This window comes from Crassostrea angulata, chromosome 8, assembly GCF_025612915.1.
Source record: "Crassostrea angulata isolate pt1a10 chromosome 8, ASM2561291v2, whole genome shotgun sequence".
Classification (NCBI taxonomy): Eukaryota; Metazoa; Mollusca; class Bivalvia; order Ostreida; family Ostreidae; genus Magallana; species Magallana angulata.
The window spans coordinates 30,729,213-30,750,899 of record NC_069118.1 but is presented as its reverse complement, the minus strand read 5'-3'; the positions used below and the strand labels follow the sequence as shown (position 1 = coordinate 30,750,899).

Genomic DNA, 21,687 nt, shown 5'->3' with positions numbered 1-21,687 from the left:
TATGTAGTGTGTTTAATTATATCAACTAAAATCAAATTTCAAAACGTTTACCTTGTGTTTAAACATTCTCAATTTATTAAGGAGCTTTGTCGCTAATAAAGAAGCTATCAATTTTTATTATGATGGTTTTGGAGAACATTCTTTGTTTTGTCTTATACTTGTCCTGATAGAATTCGCTTTCTAAAGCATTTTGTGAAAAACGTTTTTGTTTAAGAAAAAACATATGTTAAATCGGTGAGATATTTTCCTAGTAAGCTACTGTAACAATTATTCATTGATTGATCGTTTACCAAATATTTTAAAGCCTGACATATGCCAGTTATTAGGAGGTCTGTGAAAATATTGTGTTTTACATATGCTTATTAATCGTCGTATACAACACATGTATTTTATTTTGCTTAAACTGAGTGTTTTAAGATTGAATGAGTGCAACTCTATTAATAAGTGTCTAATAAGCTTACATCCGCGATGTCACATCCATATTTTAGGTCTATTTATCATTCTCTTATTCGTGATTTCTTAACACTCTTTTTAAAATACGACGTTTTGACGTTAGTTTAGAAAGTGAAAATTTAGAACATCCGCTTGTTCAGGTATATATTGACTGAGTCTACAGAAATTGCTTCTAAGAAAGCTAACAAAATGCCAGCCTAAAAATTAATATACTTTGAGTAAGGCTAAGGGGAGAGCTGAAGTCATCCGATTGTCATTTGCGGCCGCTGGACAGTCGTTTGAGGACAAGAGGTGTTCAAGAGAAGAATGGTACAAAGTGAAACCAGGTACGTTTACCTTTAAATTCAATCAAATTAAACTTTTGCATATTTTATAGCTAAAGAAAAAATAAAGCGTAGTCTAAAGCTTATATTAGTGATTGAATATAAGAAGTGTGTTTAAATTAAGCAAATTGAATTATTGGTACTTCATCGCAAATACAAACATCAGATGTTAGTACAGAGGCCGGTATTAAACATTGTTTGGACATGCTTGTTTTGTGTCATCCCAATATAAATACAGAACTTTTATCGATAGAAGCTGTAGACAGTAATTTAGAAAATACAAACCAGCTTGACTATGAATGCTGCCGTAGATTAACAACTCTGCAATAAAATTGGTACTACTTGTGCTGATACTTTTTGTCCCAAAATGAAAGACTTTATTGAGAATAATAAATAAAATGGTAAAGACTTTTCTATAATCTTCAACTACGATCTATTGCATGATATTGGTCAAAGACCATCATCTCTATCGATTTTGAACTGCCCCTTAAGGAGACGCAGGGTATTGTCTGGATGACAGAGGAACACAAAAAGACATACACTTTTTATCAAATTTATGCAAACTCGTTAAGTAAAGAAAAAGAAACAGTACTCAACAAATTAAATCTTGTTTCACATATCACAGCAAATCTTTACTATTTACTGATCTGAACTACATGTTTTGATCTGGATTAAATTACAAACTTTCTGCGGATGAATAAGTCCATTACTTATAGTCGAGTTCGTATATATGTTTACAGCAACATACGTTTTCTTTTGTCAGTGGCGGTCTTTTCTTAATGAAGAATGCGCTCTAAAAACGAGGTTTTTTATTTTGATATTTGTTTTTTAGCAATTCCACAGCATCAGTTGCCGTGTCTTCAGGTTGACGGTCGCTTTATCCCTCAGTCGGGAGCCATCATGAGATATATAGCCAGGGAATTCGGTACATATTTGTTAATTAAGAGCGTTCCTGAAAATGCATCATTAAAATCCCAATCAAAAAGACACTTAAAAAGGCGTTATTTTCCCAAATCTCTTATTTTTATTTCATTTCATTTTGTGATATACAGAAATGTAAAATCGTTGCGTAAGAATTGAAGTAACATGAACACCTTTTGAACTGCCAATATTCTTATGACCTTATGTTTATATCAGTTTGGAAAAGTAAAAAAGTATAAGCAGTGTGCCTTTCCTGCTTGTGTCAATTTTAAGCACGTGGTACTAAATTAACCTTTAGTATTTGTATACATGAAAGCTGTAATTTTAATTTACAAACTTAGATAATCAGCATCTCAATACCTGTTCTAGGGTTTTACGGTGATAATAATAACGAGAACACTCGTGTTGACGTCATCCTGGGAGCCTCCGACGATTTTTTAAAGAATGTCATGTCATGGTATTATGAAAAAGACGAAACCAAAAAAGAGGAAATCAAGAAAGATTTGGAAGAAACCAAGCTTCCTCAGTTTTTCAGCTTGTTGGAGAGCATTCTAAAGGAAAACGATGGTGGTGACGGCTACTTTGTTGGTAAAAAGGTAAGGCACGATCCTGACATATCTCCGTTTATTTTCCATATTAAACAATTTCTTAAGAAATAATCCGGCTGTGTGCATAATAGAACATGCTTTCCGTTCCCCGAATCGTGTGGGATATTTTTCTACCTGCAAGCGTTGGTAAAGGGTCTAGAATAAAACACAAACGAGATAAAAACCGAATTCCATTCCAATTCCAGGGAAATTCTTTTCATAAATTTTTTTCAAGTACTTTTTAGTTATAGTTAAATTCCATTTCAATAGCCTTTTAGTTAAGATGGCAAATATCCCGACGTCATGTTGTCTTCAATGCATGCAAGCCGTTGTGATTAACAATTTAGTGTGTAAAAAATATTGAATGGGTAATACAAGCATTTAATGAATCGTCATGGAAACTATTTCTTTAGGCTTTAAAGAAACGTAAAGCAGTTTATCACATTTTTAGCTCAATATACGGTGGATATTACTCACGTAATAAATGTTTGATATTTCACTGTGTATTCTTACCCAAGTGACGTCATAATTAAACACTACGTATGTCTAGGCGGTTGGTTGACGTAGAATGAAAAGAAAAAAAATCAGTTCAAAAGTGTGGAGTTTAAACAGTTCAAAATTTTTGAAGCATTAAATGCTGTTTATGTTTTCATTAATTGATAAAAAAAATGTTCGAAAAATGAAATGTTTGTTTGTTAATCTTGAAGGTACTTTTTTAATGCGTGAAGTTGTTGCCTTTTTGTAATAAATGTGTTGTGTGGCTCACAATTATGACTTTTACAGAAAAGATTGAGGTTTGACAAAAACGTTTTAAAACATGTCATAAAAAGAAAATCTCATGATCTGCGATGATAAAAGATATATGATTTTTATCCAACTCGTTTTGTATTTTCTATCCCCTCACCAAGGCCCGGGGATAGAAAATACACAACTCTTTGGATAAAATCATATACAATGGCAAATCATAAGAGATCCTATACGTAAAGGTGCTGAGTGTTTCGGGTGATTTTTTTTTTAATTCTTTCACAATTAATTTAACTTAACATTGTTTTTCATTGATTCATTTAACTTTCAGATATCGTTAGCGGATATTTTGATTTATGACATCACTGACCAGACCAGTTCTATTGCAAAACTTCCTGCTTTCCCACCAAAACTGGCAGGATTGATTGACAGAGTGAAGAACAATTCCAAGATAAAGGAATATCTAGCCAAGAGAGAAAAGCTATCGCAATAAACAAAGTAAACACAGAACCAATCCGTTTGTTTCATTTTCAGTCCTGCAATTCAACAGTGTGTAAACACTTTTTTCCTGAGGGTATTTCACATGTAAACTTTTTAACAGTGTTAAAGTTAGGTAAAAAATTTGACTAGAGTACTCTAAGAATGACGCCATAATGTTCGGGGGGGGGGGGGGTAAATTTCGTTTCGTATGTTTGTAATGTATGTAGCTATCACGTGACTGCCATTAACCAATTATTACCTACAATTCATGAAGAGGTAAGACTCTTACAGATATAATTCTAAAACAGTTTATTTTATAATAGTTTCAAATGTCAGTCTTTATGCAGATACATTCTAAAATTTACACACATGAAGTATTGAATCTAGAATGTTCATCTACAGATGGATGTATTTTTTAAAATTAATAACAAGTATCTGTTTTAATACAACCAAGGAGTGGCTTTATATTAATCTTCTGGATCTCCTTTATTTTTCCTGGAGGACTGGGTGGCTGCTTTTTGAAACTAAAAAGGAATAAAGTCTGAATAAGGTAAATCTTAAATACTTAAATTATGGTATGATATACAGATGTAAGAAATGTTTTAATGTAGTAGGTAAAACTTCTGTATACATTTTGGTCATTAAAATAGCTTTTACAGAAAAAAAGATTGTAAATAAATTTAAATACGTGGACATTTTCATGACCGTTGGTCTTGTCAAAACAGCACTCACGTAGAAGTACATGTACCAGGTAAAATCAATGGCAGTTAAACATGAAAATGCACATTTCTGCGAATGGTAAAAAAATGAAAACCGAAATAACAAGTAACAAATAACTTTATTATACCTTTATTTTAATGAAATCGATCTATCAGTATGAAAGTTCAGACGTATTGAAAATCCGACATTTTGACAAGTTGACGTTGCATAGATTATTCTCAAAGCTTTTTCTAATCTCTTTGCACAAATCTTTTTTGGGCTAAGTAAATTCATGGTTTTAAATTTAAGAGCCATATTTTGCTCTCCAGGGAGGATAATTAAAACATATAATTCATGTTTTGGTATTTTTCAAAACTTTTTCTGAAAATTCATTTGACCAGAAAATATGTAGCTTGTGCAGAAGCATCCTAAGGTAATGTAGATACAAGTTTGTTGACGTTATGACTCCTGGGTAAAGAAAGAGCCAAAGTGGGGGAGGGGACAGATTTTACATCGGAATACAAACAGAAAAAAATCTTTAAAAATCGTTTTCGAAAACCAATCGACCAGAAAAGATGTAACTTGTGTGAGAGCGTGAAGGAATCCTAAGCTGTCCAAATAATGGTCTTCTAGGAAAGGGTGTAGCTTCAATATGGGGATTTCATTTTTCATAGGAATATATACATGTAGAAAAAATATTTTAGATATTATAAAATCTTCTCTGGATCAAATTGTACAGAAAAGCCATTACTTTCATGAAACAATCCCTAGGAAGTGTAGATTTAACTTCAAATGATCCTCAGGGGGTAGGTTGGCGCGCCACCAAGTGTATTTTTTATGGTAGTATTAGAAGAAAATCTAAAGACAAATGGGCCGGAACTTTTATAACTTGAGTGAAAATATATCTAGGTAGTCTTGGTTTAAATTGTTTAAATCATCATTGCTGGGAAACAATGCGGCCACAATATCAATGGGGGAGGTGTTCGGGCAAATCTGTACTAGGGATATCTAAAGAAAAACTCTACTCAGAAATCGATTCGTCAGAAAAGATGTAAATTGTGTGGAAGTATGCTCAGGAAGGATAGAGTTGAGTTGTTGAAATCATAATCCCCAGGGGTAGGGTGATACCACAATGAAAGGGGTTTCAATTTTTTACATAGGATTATATAAAGAAAAATCTTTAAAAATTGATTTAAGTTTATAGAGAGAGAGAGAGAGAGAGAGAGAGAGAGAGAGAGAGAGAGAGAGAGAGAGAGAGAGAGAGAGATCTTAATCATCTCTTACACGGAATCTTTTCTGTTACGTTATCCAGATAATTTGTACATGACTACATAATGCTATTTTATTATGGCTTATATTGATCATATGAACAATATGGCACAGGGACCTCATTTCCATATGATGTCTCATTTTTTATCAATAATTTTTCTTTTCAAAAAATATACCACGATAAGACAAGTTTTATAGATAATTAAAGCGTTCTTTGTTTTAAAATTTGATATCATAGGGAAAAAAGTAAGCATTATCAACTCAAAAGATTAATAACTTTTTGACAATATGTCTTGAATAATTGAAATGATAAGATAAAACTAAAATAGAAAGATACAATTATTTTTCGAACTAATAAAACTTTTATCAGACATAAAAGAATTCACATGCTGTATGTACTTGCCAGTCACAACCTAATTGCGTGGACCCTGAGGTCCACGCAGAAAATATATAAGCGAGGTTAAACCGGATGCTATGGTGAAAATGCAGCCTGCGCATGAGCTAGCCTGGTTCCCGTGCGTAATGGGTAGATCAGGGAACCAGGCTAGCACACGTTTATCTGAATCTGGATCGGGATTCCATGCCATATACACAGAAGTTCAAAGGCGCTGTAATTGTAAAGTTGTCGGTAACAGTACAGAAACAAAGTATTCCTTTTAAAGAAATGATTGGCATGTGATATGAACTATCAGTATTATGAAATAAGTTAATGTTATGCCGAAACTACAACATGCATCAAATAGCATAATTTGCAATGTTTTGTTGTTTTCCGAATACACATGTAACTTCACTTTACTTTTATAATAGGCGAGGCTAGAGTTCTTCCCAATTAAATTTTTAAGCAATTAAGTATGATTGAAAAATTGTCACTGTATACAAGTTTAAATCTCAAGAAAAATGCATCAAAATATGAAATTTTTAATTTACACAAAGCTGTCACTGCATAGCTAACAAAGTAGTGCGAATCGTAATGTGTGCGCAAATAGTAGAATTCACCGAATGCCAGATACTATACATGCAAACTTCATTCATAGATAGATCATAATTATTTTAGAACTAAGAACCCTTTAAATTCTGAGATAAAAAGTCAGGGCTTTATACGTAATACAACGTACAAATTTAGCGGTTAAAAGAAGAGGGCTAGAGTTGGTGGAATCTCTGATAATCTTAAGGCTTTCATGTTTTCGTTGGAAACACATTCAAATGGTCCACGTATTGTAGTCCTTTTTTAAAGGACAGCAACTTGTTTAGAAATAAACGGCAACTGAAAAAGTTCACTGGGATATGAACTTGGTTGGTCACGTGATCAAATCCTGTGAAGCCCGAAGGGCTTTTCAGAAGATTTGATCACTTACCAACCAAGTTCATATCCAGGTGAACTTTTTTCATTGCTGTTTATTACCTATATTTACGTTTGAGAATGTCAAACTGTTCAGAATCATTAATATAACGGTGATTTTTACGTTTACAATATTACAACCGTCAAGTGATAAGCGCGTGCTGTTTTCATTGTGACGTCACGAAAACGTTCATACAGAATTGAACGTTTTCGCTTTTCTATATAAGTTCATATAAGGAAGCATATTTACAAATGTCAATATCAATATATAAATGAAGTACAAACAGTTAAAGATAATAATTGCTTAATATAATATTTTGGAAAGAGTTTATTACAAATGTGAAATAAAATGTGTTGAACGTACTTACATAGTAGTAAACTTCTTTAAGAGAGGGATTTGTAGGATTGACTTTTCAATTATTGATACAGGATCTTCAGCTGAAATTTTTTTTGATATTAGACAATTTTGATACATGTACCAAGATATATTTATGTACCGAAATGTGTTAACTTATTGACCACATATTCCGATTTTACGTTTTAGTAAAAAAATATTTTTTTAAGTCTGGTTCGCTAATCTTTAAAAATATTTATAAGTTTCTTTCATGTTTTAAGGTTAAAAATTACATGCACCACCTGAATGTGTTAATGTGTGCCTAATATGCAGGTCATATGGAAGATGACTCAATAGCAAGAAATGTTACCTGATAATGGCGCAGTGTCGTTTCCCTTTGAATTGCTTGTCATAATCTGATTTATGAATGACATAATAATGAGGACAGCAAAAGTAGTCGTCATTTTGGTGAACTTGATATAAAAAAATAAACAATGTAACATTACTTCCTTGCATCTATGTGACGTGACATTTGATTAATGATAAAATGGCCTTGCAGCCTTTGAAAAACCGATTGATAAAATAGTCTAAATATAATTTTATAAAAAGAAAGAGAGAAATATATTATGCAGTTTAAGTCCAAAACATTCTAACTTCTAAATGGTTTTTTTTAAAGAAACATAAAAATTCACATATCTAGCTATGATCAGTTACATGAAAGGTTTTTTTTATTAACTTAGCAACCATATCTTTAAAAATGTGTCCAGATTTTATTAGCTGAATGCACATTAAGTCGTCTATCTATTATTATTAGGAACAAATGGCTAGTGATAATGACTATCAAAAGAAAAACTTTCATGTAATCTTAACGTTCTTGCTGTAAAAAATGAGACAAGAATTCTTTGAAATAATTACACATTAAAGACATAAAAAGTTGTTTATAAATACCTCAACGGTTGTTGACATCAATCAACAGAGGCTAAAATGAAAACGAATAAGCTACTGAGCACTGTGTCGTATTAATATACTTCGCCACTTGTATTTACGTAATGTTTATATTATAAATTTTACTCACTTCTGATTTTTTTTCTCCTTTTCTTTCTCTCTTTTTATTTTTCTTGTTGGTTATAAAAATTGTAAATGCTTATTTTAGATCATGACTATTTATTATTTTCATTGTCAGTCAAGAAAAATCCTCTCATTAATCATTTGTTTCAAAGAATGTTTTAATGGGCAAATAATGTTTAAACCCGGAAATGTGGGAGTGGGGGAAAAGGGGCGGTGACAACACTACAAATACAACTAGTCCTAAAAGAAATAAATAAACGCCAGAAATTGTGCAGTTTAGGTTAAGCATAGCATAATAATTATATGGATTTCCCATTATTTGTAAAAAAAAAATCATCGGCTGATGGCTTTACTGAATGAAATCACAGGTTTTTATGATTTATAGCTGGAGGTTATTAACATCTGTGCGCCCTTGCCGAAAAATAAAATGACTTGGTAATTATTCAAATATGGCAATGATACGTTTCAGGTTTTTCTCTTATTTATAAAGTGTGTTTAACGGTTATAGTTTGTTGATGTACTCGTAAGTCATCGTATTACATATTTGTTTTGTCTGAGAAATTAAAAAATAAAATTGCAAAACTGTTTTAAGTTGATCAAACGGGATATGAGATAATGTACGTTGCAGAAAATGCCATAACCCTTATTAACGAATCATGTAAATATTTACAACGATAATCCTATTCTTGTTAAGATGTATTTGAGTATTATCTTTTACATCCTGTTTAAAATATATTCTAATGGTGGCATTGCCATCAAGTGTTGATTTGAATAAATTGTACTGGAAGTTTTTTTTTATTCTGACTTGCAAGACTTTGTATTATGTTGAGTTGTCAGAATATTATGTTGGCTTGTCAGATGATCATTTTGACTTGCCAGGTGTAATTTTTTTTTTATCAGGAAATTGATTTTCGTTGTCGTCAGTGGATTTTTCCTTTCATTCTGAATAGATAGCCTCCTCATATCATTAATTAAATTTCATCCCATATGATTCCCAGGAATATCACTGCGCCTCACCTAATGATTACGTAATCAATGTATCAAATCATTTCCGAACAACCGATGGATTCTACTCTTGTTTTATATTCAGCCGCTCAAGATATTTTTCAAATAAACCATTTAATTCGCACAATACATAAACTAGTATATTACATCATACATAACGATGTCATAAGAATGGTGATTTTGAATTAAAATATTGATGGCACATGAGAAAAATCCTTAAAGTTGCCTGTACCAATACACTACAGTCCGGAAAAAAGAATCAATCTAAAGGATGGGTTTCACGTTGATTTAATGGTAACTTTTCCTTTTTGTGTTCAATCTCCTCTTTTAGCTAGATATTCCTTTATCTTGGGATGATTCTTCACTCTCTCGATCAGCCCTCCCAGTTTTGGTGGGAAAGCCGGAAGTTTTGCTGCAGCGCCGACCTGGTCAGTAATGTCATAAATCATGATGTCCGCTAACGATATCTGGAAGTTAAAGAATACAATTTCAATATCTACACTTAATAAAAATGTTGTCAATACAGGCTTAACTTGGTGAAAAGTAAAATGTTTGAAAACGAAATAGTTTGCACCAGAATTAGTTTATATTGCCTTAAGGTGGTATGAGACATCTGTCGATTTTAATGTGGATTAAAGTACATTTAAATTAAAATACTTTCACCGGTTAAGAATTTTCTAATTTTACACTATTTAACAAAGAAAATTAGCTTTTGAAATTTTTGGAGGGAAAAAAATGTAAAACCCCAGCGGTATTTTTTTTAATATTACTTCGTGGAGGCTCGGGTTTAAGAAAATTTCACAACTGGTGCGACATATTTACATATCATGAGAGATTCTGAATGTGTGGTATGAAATATGAAATGGTTATAAGTTAAACCAGGCCTCTACCTTTTCACCAACAAAAAAACCATCCCCGCCATTATTTTCCTTTAAAATGTCCTCCAACAGGCTGAAAAACTGAGGAAGCTTGTTTTCTTCCAGATCTTTCTTTAACTCTGCCCTTTTGGTTTCGTCTTTTTCATATCTAAGTGCAAAGGCGTTCTTCAAAAAATCTTCGGCGGTTCCAATGATGACGTCAACACGGGTGTTGTCGTCATTATTGTCCCCGTACAACCCTAGAGTACGAATTGAAATTCCAATTTAATAAGTACTTAGATTTGATATATTTAAGGGGAAAATGGTCCACCCCTCTTACATTTTTATATTCTATAACCAGGATGATCTGACATAAAAACTTTAAAAAGCGATTGACAGTTCGAAAAGTATTCAGGATTAAAAAAATAACCTGTCACACAACGCTTTTGCATAGCAGAATATCAAGAAAGTTGGAAAAAAAAGTAAAAAATAAGAAAATTTGACACAAATAACGCAGCCTTGAAATTGTTTATGCGGATTTTTTTTTTTTGGGGGGGGGGGAGGGGATTGTAGGATGCATTTTCAGGAGCGCTCAAAAATAAAAAGAAAAATATATACCAAATTCCCTGGCAACATATCTCATGATTGCTCCAGACTGAGGGATAAGGCGACCATCTACCTGAAGACACGGCAACTGCTTTTGTGGTATTGCTGTAAAACAGATATCAAGTTTCTGGGTTGCTTTGTACACCGCATTCTTTTTAGTCATGAAAAGACTTAGCTACCTTAAGGAAAATGTCATCTTTTTGCCTTGAACTCGACTTTAAGAAAAGAATTATTCATCCGAAGAAAATATGTCATCTAATCCACAAGAAGAGCAGCAGTTAAGAATGCATTTATTTACAAGTTCACAGTTTTCTGTGATTTGTCAAATAAACTTTGTTTTGTTTTTGATGTTGTTGCTTATTTATCATTGTTTAAGAATTTTGCATGAATTTGATCGGAGTGTTTTGCACCGAACCAGAAGATATTGTATATACTAGCCCAACCATTAAATGACACTAGCGTGCCGCTGTCTCCCAGACATTTCACCGGGCCTCGCTCAGTTGTTGTTTAAAATCGATAAAAAGCGTATTTAACACGCTCGAGCGATAGCTGAAACTGAACTATATGGAATATACATTCATTTTGAAAAACACAAAAATATTTTCTGATTGCAAGCAACCATCACTATCATTGCAAAACTGTTAATCTACGAAAACAATCACAGCTGAGTTGATTGAAAGTTTCCTGTGGAGCTGCAATTCTGCAGCTTCTCTCCAAGAAGTAGTGTATGCATATAGGGGTAACTCAAAACCAGCTTTTAAAAACAAAAGTTGATGTTCGTCACTGTGCAAGTATCTGATAGTTGTATTTGCGATAAGTACCTAAAGGTCAACTGGCTTAATTTCTTCACACGTCTTATTTTTCCTTACTCTTCTTAAGAATACGCTTAATTTTATCTTAATAAAATTATTGAAATGAATTTGCAAAACTCTGATTTGACGGAATGAATAGATATACATACTCGGTTTCACAGCTTGCCATTCTTCCATTGAAAGTGGAAATCTTTTATCCTCAAATGACTGTCCAGCGGCCGCAAAGGCCAATCGGATGACCTCGGCTCTCCCCTTAGTGTCAAAGTACATCAACTTGTATGCCGGCATCTTGTGACTTGTCTTGGTATCGACTAGTGTAGTCCTGGTCTATTGCAAGGTAATATGAATTGTATATATATAGATCTGAGCAGACGAATGTCCTAAATATTTACTCTCCTAACTACAGGGTGACGCAAAAGTTGGCGAAAGTATCTGCATGTTCTTTGTACCCGTCATATGAATGACATAATAATGAGGACAGCAAAAGTAGTCGTCATTTTGGTGAACTTGATGTAAAAAAAATAAACAATATAACATTACTTCCTTGCATCTAAGTGACGTGACATTTGATTAATGATAAAATGACCTTGCAGCCTTTGAAAAACCGATTGATAAAATACGTCTAAATAAAATTTTATCAAAAGAAAGAGAGAAATATATTATGCAGTGTAAGTCTAAAACATTCTAACTTCTAAATGGGTTTTTTTTTTTTAAAGAAACATAAAAATTCACATGGGTATCTAGCTATGATCAGTTACATGAACAGTTTTTTGTTAACTTAGCAATCATATCTTTAAAAATGTGTCCAGATTTTTTAACTGAATGCACATTAAGTCGTCTATCTATTATCATTAGGAACAAATGGCTAGTGATAATGACTATCAAAGAAAAACTTTCATGTAATCTTAACGTTCTTGCTTTAAAAAAATATGACAAGAATTCCTTGAAATAATTGCACATTAAAGACATACAAAGTTGTTTATAAATACCTCAACGGTTTTTGACATCAATGAACAGAGGCTAAAATGAAAATGAATAAACTATTGAGCACTGTGTCGTATTAATAGACTGTGCCATTCGTATTTACGTTATGCTTATATTAAAAATTTTACTCACTTCTGATTTTTTTCTCTCCTTTTCTTCCTTTCTTTATTTTTCTTGGTTATGAAAATTGTAAATGCTTATTTTAGATCATGACTATTTATTATTTTCATTGTAAGGCAAGAAAAATCCTCTCATAAAGCATTTGTTTTAACGAATGTTTTATTGGGCAAATAATGTTTAAAACCGGAAATGTGAGAGTGGGGGAAAAGGGGCGGTGACAATACTATAAAGACAACGTCATACAAGAAGTAAATAAACGCTAGAGATTGTGCAATTTAGGTTAAAGCATATCGTAATAATTATATGGATTTCCCATTATTTTAATAATAATCATCGGCTGATGGATTTACTGAATGAAATCACAGGTTTTTATGATTTATAGCTGGGGGTTATTAACATCTGTGCGCACTTGCCGAAATTGTTAGCCTAGATATATAAATAAAAATGACTTGGGGCTTACTAGTAATTATTCAAATATGGCAATGATATGTTTCAGGTTTTCCTTTTCACACATATGTATTTATAAATTGTGTTTAACGAGTATAGTCTGTGGATGTACTAGTAGGTCTTAGTAGTATATGTTTGTTTTGTCCGAGAAATTTAAAAAAGAGTTGCAAAACTGTGTTAAGTTGATCAAACGGGATATAAGGAAACGTATGGTGAAGAAAATTCCATAACCCTTATGAGCGATTCATGTAAATATTAACAACGATAATCCTAATCTTTTTAAGATGTATTTGTGTATTATCTTTTACATTTTGTTTAAAATATATTTTTAATGGTGGCATTGCCATCAATTGTCAACTGAATAGATTAAACTGCTAGGTTGTTTTATTCCGACTTGCCAGACTTTTTTATGTTGAGTTGTCAGAAGATTATGTTGACTTGTCAGATGATTATATGTCTTTTATCTGCAGGAAATTGATTTTCATTAGTATTAATTAATAGTATTAATTAGTGATTTTTTTCTTTAATTATGAATAAATTGCATTCTTAAACACTTTTAGTATCATTATTAAATTTCATGCCATATAATTCCCAGAGGTATCACTGCTTCCCACCTTATGATTAGGTAATCAGTATAGAGCCATTTTAACGAGAGCTGGGACTTTGGGTAGTTGTGTCAAACAGCCATGTGACGTACGTAGGCCTGTCTATTTCTTCTGGCTTTTGAGCTAAGACTACGCAATCTGTGTATATTTCACTTGAAACCAGCGTCATTTAAACTTGTTTAGAAATAGATAGTTACGTCCTATCGAAAGTCCAAGGAATTGTTAAAATGGTTCTATCAACTCATTTCTATACGACCGTTGGATTCTGTCCTGGTATATATTCAGTAGATGAAGATGACTTTTTTCAACAATTTATTTTATTAACACAATACATAAGCTAATACATTACAGCTTACATATAGATATTATAAAATGGTGACTTTGAATTAACGTTTGATGAAACATGAGAAATGTCCTCAAAATTACCTGTATTTATACATGTACACGGCAGGCCTTAAAAAAGAAATAGTTTCAAACTAACGGATTTGTTATATGTTTGTTTTATGTTAACTTTTCATTTTGTGTTCACTTTCCTCTTTTAGCTAGATATTCCTTTATCTTGGGATAGTTCTTCACTCTCTCGATCAGCCCTCCCAGTTTTGGTGGGAAAGCCGGAAGTTTCGCAGTAGCGCCGACCTGGTCAGTGATGTCATAAATCAAAATGTCCGCTAACGATATCTGGAAGTTAAATGAACACATAATTTCAAGATCTAATAAAAATGATGTCAGTAGAGGCTCACCTAAATGAGCTATGGAATTTTTGAAAACGAAATAATTTGCACCAGATCTATTTATATTACTTTAAAGCTTTAAACTGTTTTCTATAATGATTTATCATAATGATGTTTGCACCACCATATATGAAACATTTTTATTAATGAACTGTAAAAATTAAATGACTTTTAAATTTTACTGTTGAAATCATGCAAAAAGTAACAGGATATCAAATTTGGCATTATGATCTATGATTTTAATTGTTATATTTCTACATGGAAGCTCGGGTTTAAAAAAAAAATTAACAACTCGGTTCAACAAATTTACATATCAAGAGAGATTTTTAATGTTGGTATGAACTATGAAATAGATATAAGTTAAACCAAGCCTCTACCTTTTTACCAACAAAAAAACCATCCCCGTCATTATTTTCCTTTAAAATGTCTTCCAACAAGCTGAAAAACTGAGGAATCTTGTTTTCTTCCAGATCTTTCTTTAGTTCTGCTTTTTTGGTTTCGTCTTTTTCATAATGAATTGCAATGGCGCTCTTCAAAAAGTCTTCGGCGGTTCCTATGATGACGTCAACACGAGTGTTTTCGTCATTATTGTCCCCGTACAACCCTAGAGTACGAATTGAAATTAAAATTTAATAAGTACTTAGATTTGATATAAGCAAGGGGAAAATGGCCCATCACTCTTATATTTTCATATTTACATCCAGGATGATCCGACATAAAAACTTAAGAAAACTATTGACAGTTCAAAAAGTATTCAGGAATAAAAAAAAAACTGTCACAGAACGCTTTTGCATAGCAGAATATCAAGAAAGTTGGAAAAAAGTAAAAATGATAAAAAAAAAAGCCTTGAAATTGTTTTATGTGGATTTTTAATTTGGATTGCAGGATGCATTTTCAGAAACGTTCTAAGATAAAAAAAAAAAAAAAACCATCATATACCAAATTCCCTGGCTACATATCTCATGATAGCTCCGGACTGAGGGATAAGACGACCATCTACCTGAAGACACGGCAACTGCTTTTGTGGCATTGCTGTAAATCAGATACCAACTTTCTTAGTTAATTTGTACACCACATTCTTTTTATCTACAACATTTAAAAGACTTGGCTACTTTAAGGATATGTGAACCTGACATGAAACAAATTGAATAATTGGAAAAATTGATTGAACAGACCCTAATTGATTCGCTTTTGTAAAAAAGGACATTTTAAGCATATGTAAATGAGTTCGTTTCCATGGCAACGACCTTCATACTTACCCATGTTCAAAAAATTAAAAAATTAACTAGAAAACTCTTCTTACCAAAATATTAAAAAGGTTAATAAAATACTTTATTTATCTGAAAATGGATTATTGGAATTCCTTTTATCTAATCCGCTATTTTAGTTTGAATTTCCTCTGACCACTAAAAAAGTTACATTTTTTGACCTGACCAGAGCTAGAAAAATTGCAAAAAATACTATTTGTTATATTTAGACTCTTAATTTGTAAATGTTATTTGGAAGAAATTATAAAAAGCAACAGAATGATAATAAATAATTGCTATGTTGGTGAATTAGAAAAACAGATAATAACGTCTGAATTTCCTCTGACCTCTATTAAAATAGATGCTACAAACCCTACTCATCTATTAGAAAAGGCGTATAATTCAGTTTTAAATGGCTTTCAACTAGTTATACTGTGAACCTGCATAAGTTCTTGTAGAAAAAAATTAATGGAGTTGTGTTGCACATACTACTAGTAATTGAATGAAATAGGCTGTAACACCGAATTTCCTCTGACCTGACTTTTACAAAAATTCACTCTGCACGCTTCATGAAAGTCAACACTGCCATAAATGATTGTATTTCTAAAAACCAAACATATAAAGAGAAGAGGATTCTTTAATTTGACATTTTTTTCACTTTCAATGTATACTGAAGAGTGTATTTTAATGGTAATTAACAAACTGAGAGCCATAAGTTGTGCATCTGATATAATCAAGAAACTCTGGTCTCTGTACACAAAAGAAAAAAATGCATGAAAACTTTTATACACACAATTTTTATTAAGCCTTTGCTGAATGATTTTAAAATACAATATCAAACCAAATAAATAACAGGTTTCCTAAAAAATCATATATTGACTGTAATTAATTTGAATTTCCTAGCTCTATCAATCTTTAAACGTTTTGTCTGATTTTCAAGGTATTGCATTAAAATGGGTATTGAAAATTATGAGAATCTTTCAAATGATTACAGGTATAAAATGAAATCTGATAATTAATCATGATAATTCTTTAGATCATATCATCTGATTGGACTGGACAACACTACATTTCTGAGATGATTTATGATTTGTCCTTAGGTATACACATGTATGCAATCCTATAGTTCCTATATATATGCTGAACTTTAAACTTTGAACCCGTCCTTGGTCCCCATAATTGGTCTTGGTGCTAATTATAATGTATAATTTTGACTTTATCAGAATAATTATGCAGGGTAATATATTACAATGTTTCAGCCTCAATTTGAACTAAACAATAGAAAATGTGAAAGGCCACACCAATTAAATTTCTTTTTCATTTTCATGTTTAAATAAAACTTAACAAATCGTATCATTATGTACCACCTACATTTACATTTTTTTTCATGTAAAAATGATAATATAGATAAGGTATCTATACCTGTATGTATAACAATTAACATTCTTATTCACAAAAATCATTTCAAAAAATATTTAAAATAAAAAATTTACTCAACCATTCATTCAAAAACGTCATTTAAGAAGACTACCATTTTCTGTAAGGCAATTGTGTATATAAGTGTCATAATAATAAAACAGACTTCAGACAGATAAATGGATGGACAGACAGACACTGATATACAGAAATGATGATTTGATATACTATGCAATCATAAAATTAAACATAATTATATATCTTAAAAATCAGTTACTCCACATGACCAGTAAATAGTATATAGCCATTACAAACTTCATTACTGCACTTGGTCAGTATATACAACTTTTGATGTCTATCAATTGTATTTCTTATAGCATATGCATGTATCGTGATATATAATCTTTACAATAATAATTCTTAATTGTATGCATTATATGTCCAAGTTATTCATGACTTTTGAAGTTTCAGAAATGGTTTTCAAATCCAATTGCAAGTAATGTAATGAATCTTAAATGGTAGGTTATCACTGGTTTGGTCCAGCTTCATATTTCAGGATATGTTGTGTTGCTTATTAATTGTCTTAATATTATATCATAAATGTTCAAATAAATATTGTCATCCTTAAATAACCAAATAAATGCTCCAAGTCATCAATCGGGAAAGGCTTTATCAGGATGAACATAATAGAGTTAATCTGATTATCAGCACTTCTCTTCATCACTCATGGTTTCAGTTCTTTACGTTAGTCTTTTATTTTTCCGCATTGTGGCTTGTATTAGGAATGACCTCGTTAACACATACCAGTGATGTTCTCATCTCTTGGAGGTTTGAAAAATCTGTATTAAAAAACCAAAATGATATTACTATTACTTATAACATAAAAGAAGGACTCATATGAAAAGATGATTTTAAGACGCTACATGTAGAAAAATAAAATTAATATGGGCATATTATGAAAGTATATGCAACATAGACAGAACCTTATATAAATGGATTATTCTATATAAAAATTTCATATCAGGTGAAATTTTTCAACATTTTATTCTAATCTTGAACATTTAAATTAATGTTACTTAACTTGACAATTTCAAATCTTATATGACTGTTTGTATTTAGAAATCTTATGTTTTCATGATTTGAATATAATGGGGAAAAAATAAGAAATTGTAACAATAATGAACACATCACATGAAATCTAAATATGATGTGAGCAATTCTATCAACCAATAAATCAAAATATACTAATTTTTCTTTCAACTGTACTTTGATTTTTACAGTTCAATAAAGAGGGTGAATATCAGTCATCTGTTCAAATGGATTCACAGTACAGAGAATCAACATTATATAAATAGTGCCTGTTTGGGAGGGTAACTGTTGAAATTGACACCCCAAGACAACCATTTAAAGAGAATTTTACTGCTTTTATATAGAAATGAAGTGAATTCTAAGGCAAACCGTACACGCATAATTTACGCACGTAACAAAACAAGTGTGTTGCTAACGCTGAGGGTAATAGAACGGATTACCAATTGTGCCTAAACCAATCCGATTTCAGTATTTTACATGAAAGTATAATAATATCAGTTACTGATAGTGAATAAAAAAATAATTCTTCATGTTATGAACTATATGTGCCAAAAAATATCATAAATACAAACATATAACATATTTCCTTAAAAATATACTGTTCAAGCTAATGTGCATGAAAGTGTTACATTAAAAATCATTTTGTGAGTAAATGTTGGTAAATAAGCTTGTCATATGCTAGAGTTAACTCAGGGCCCTCTACGCTAACAGCTGGGTATATACGCGCCTGGTTAACTTTACCATTTATCATGGTTAATTTCATTTGAGCAAATTCGAACTAAAATTGTGATTATTTTAATTACAATGACTGAATTAACAATGAATAATTTTTATGTTTGAACAAATTAATATCATTGTGTAGCTATTCTGCATACAAGCTAGGCGATATTGTTTTCACGTGGATATTATACGAGCATAATACTAGTAATCTGTAACGTTTACATAATACAATTATAGCACATGTTATGATATCACACCTACCATGCTTACTGCTTGCAGATGACAGGTTTAGATCACAGGGAAAAGGTGTATGGTCTCGTCCTTTTTTCACTCCCTTTTTATGACAACCGACATCAGTTTGTGTTCGCAATATTCATCATAGCGAGCGCAGCGAGGCGGCGCGAAGCGTAGCGAGCTCCATAGACAATGTGTACGAACGGAGGAAATTCGAGTTGAAATCTGCACATTGTTCAAAGAAAATTTTATGAGGCCACGTGAAAAAGTTCTACTATCCCAGTGATCCTTTGCGGTGCATAGCAACATGGTGGAACAGGAAGCGTTTCTACGGAAAATTCTTACCTGAAAATCTCATACATCATTTTCATTTAACAATAAAAAATCCTTTTCAAAACATTAAAGTAAACAACACATATGCTTACCTAAAAAACTGTACCTATCTGAACTTTTGCTGACATATGACGTCATTTCCTTCCCCGAATTTGTCCGACAATTTACGAAAACTGTCGAGCGCAAAAGTTAAGGATGACGTCACAGTGATCTCGGGCTATATAATTTCAGAGGTGGATCAAGCATCTGTACTGGATGTAACGTGTAGAAAGTACTTAGAATCAGTGTTAACGGTGACTCTTTGGCTGATTAGTTTTGTTTTGATAAATTTTTTTTGCTTAGTAAATACACATGCAAGTTCCATGCTAAATTTACTGTCATATTGATCCAAACATATATGCATACATTAGGTAGGTGACAAAAAAATTATTAAAAAAGAAAAGAAAAAAAAAAGTCCAATCATTATTAGATCTACGTGCAGCCGCGTTATTTTGTAATGAATGAATAAAAGAAAAAAAAATTAACTGTTAAAATATCTACATGTATTTGTTATAGTTGCATTTGTGGTCAAACCTTTAAATGATATTGGATAACACACTAAAAAAGAGTGAGGGCACATGTCTACAACGCTTATATAGCGTACAAAAATTAAAAAGATTAAAAACAAAATTGATGTCAAAGAGGAAAATAATTAAAACACAGATAACAACAAGGAACAAAATGAGAAATAACACAGACACACAATTTATTGTTTACTGATTTTAATGATCATTATTAAAAGGTAAAGGAATGATAAAACATAATTGTATTAACATTAAAAATAACCAAACAGCTTTGTGTTTATCTTAATATTTTAATAAGTCTGTTTAACATTTTATTAATGCTCATTGGTAGCTTGTTTAAGTGTATAAGCCTAGGAAGGGACCATTGGAATAAAAGTTTAATAACTTTGGGTTCCTTGCAGCGGTAAAGTTTTCAAACAAACCCTAAGTTTTTTGGTTAGGGCAAGTCCACGGGTTGCATTTAACAATGATGATAGATGTGTGGTTCCTTCTGCGCTCGCCCCAACGGTCACACCGTAAAACATATTATCATATCCATCAGTTTTTGTCATTCCACCTTGTTGTTTACATCCAGATTTGGGAAATTACCGGAAATGGGCGCAAGTATGTTTACGACATACTTGCACTAGCGTGCCAATGTCTCCCAGAGCCTCGCTCAGTTGCTGTTTAAAATCGATAAAGAGCGTATTTGAACAGGATCTTGCGACAGCTGAAAGTCGAGCTTTATCGACAATGCATTCTTTTTTTTACATTGCAGAATTGTTAATCTACGAAAACAACCACACCTGGCTTAATTTTAACACACGTCTTATTTTTACTCACTCATAAAAATCTGAATAATAGGCTTAATTTATCTTTTCAGATAATAAAGATTTTATCTTAATAAAATTATTGAAATGAATTTGCAAAACTCTAATTTGACTGAATTGATAGTTCATCTTCGCTATAGCCAAGGGTGACGATCCACGGTGTTTCTGTGAATAGAGAAACACCGTGGATCGTCACCCTTGGCTAGCGAAGATATTGATAGATATACATACTCGGTTTCACGGTTTGCCATTCTTCCATTGGAAATCTCTTATCCTCAAACGACTGTCCAGCTACCACAAAGGCCAATCGGATGACCTCGGCTCTCCCCTTAGTGTCAAAGTACATCAACTTGTATGCTGGCATCTTGTTACTTGTCTAGGTATCGACTAGCACAATCCTGGTCTATTACAGGTAATATAGGCCTATAGACGAATGTCCTAAATATTGACTCTCCAAACTACAGGGTGGCGCAAAAGTTGGCGAAAGTATCTGCATTTTCTTTATACCCATCATCTTGCAATTCCTATTGTAATAATTCACATTACAACATTATCGTGTAATATATATTATGTATGTACTCTCCTAATGGTCTCAAACATAGGACACAAAAGTCGTGTAGGATACATATTCATTTGTTGACAACTCAAGAATGAAAGACAGATGAATAGGACAAACATAAAGGTGTGACAAAGTAAACTTTTCGGGTCAATTACTAGAACGCTAGGCTAGTCATTTAACCCAACAACCAAAAAATGGCATCGACGTATAAAATTAAGCTTAAGAAAAAATGCAGACAGTGTATGCATTATTTATCAATAGTTTGAAGAAGACAATATTTTATAGGCTTTCTAATAAATTAACATCTGCCAGGGTTCAAACTATTTGTCAAAT

At 32.0% G+C, this 21,687-nt stretch overlaps 1 protein-coding gene, 2 long non-coding RNA genes and 1 pseudogene across 6 annotated transcripts; 1 reads left to right on the top strand and 3 right to left on the bottom strand.

The window, feature by feature from the left end:
• Positions 1-642: 642 nt before the first annotated feature.
• On the top strand, positions 643-3,538 carry LOC128161514 (S-crystallin SL11-like; annotated as a pseudogene).
• Positions 3,539-3,641: 103 nt separating this feature from the next.
• Positions 3,642-8,236, bottom strand: LOC128161520 (uncharacterized). 2 transcript variants are annotated; one of them, XR_008240381.1, is made up of 4 exons: positions 8,098-8,236; positions 7,520-7,622; positions 7,184-7,253; positions 3,642-4,032 (listed from the first exon to the last, which is right to left on the bottom strand). It is a non-coding gene; the product is annotated as an uncharacterized LOC128161520 (long non-coding RNA). The 2 variants fall into 2 exon arrangements; XR_008240380.1 differs by lacking the exon at positions 8,098-8,236 and having other exon boundaries at positions 7,520-8,089.
• A 1,081-nt stretch (positions 8,237-9,317) lies between these two features.
• Positions 9,318-21,241, bottom strand: LOC128161515 (S-crystallin SL11-like). Of its 3 annotated transcripts, none has more exons than XM_052824814.1 (4): positions 21,027-21,239; positions 10,698-10,790; positions 10,113-10,339; positions 9,318-9,689 (listed from the first exon to the last, which is right to left on the bottom strand). In XM_052824814.1, exons 1-4 carry the CDS (start codon positions 21,157-21,159, stop codon positions 9,537-9,539), a joined length of 606 nt encoding a protein of 201 aa, XP_052680774.1. In that variant the 5' UTR covers positions 21,160-21,239; the 3' UTR covers positions 9,318-9,536. The 3 variants fall into 3 exon arrangements, with proteins under 3 accessions (XP_052680774.1, XP_052680772.1, XP_052680773.1); XM_052824812.1 differs by lacking the exon at positions 21,027-21,239 and adding an exon at positions 11,647-11,852; XM_052824813.1 differs by lacking the exons at positions 9,318-9,689; positions 10,113-10,339; positions 10,698-10,790 and adding exons at positions 13,937-14,331; positions 14,762-14,988; positions 15,324-15,416 and having other exon boundaries at positions 21,027-21,241.
• LOC128161521 (uncharacterized) lies at positions 16,410-19,709 on the bottom strand. Its single transcript, XR_008240382.1, has 2 exons — positions 19,118-19,709; positions 16,410-17,886 (listed from the first exon to the last, which is right to left on the bottom strand). It is a non-coding gene; the product is annotated as an uncharacterized LOC128161521 (long non-coding RNA).
• Positions 21,242-21,687: the final 446 nt, after the last annotated feature.

Bases quoted from the DNA above. Each gene is read 5' to 3' on its own strand.
- LOC128161515 (XM_052824812.1), bottom strand. From the start codon at position 11,785: ATGCCGGCATACAAGTTGATGTACTTTGACACTAAGGGGAGAGCCGAG. The intron at 10,340-10,697 runs GTATATATTTTT...TTCGTACTCTAG, and splicing joins ATATGTTGCCAGGGAATTTG to GGTTGTACGGGGACAATAAT. The intron at 9,690-10,112 runs GTAGAGGCCTGG...TTTAACTTCCAG, and splicing joins GTTTTTTTGTTGGTGAAAAG to ATATCGTTAGCGGACATCAT.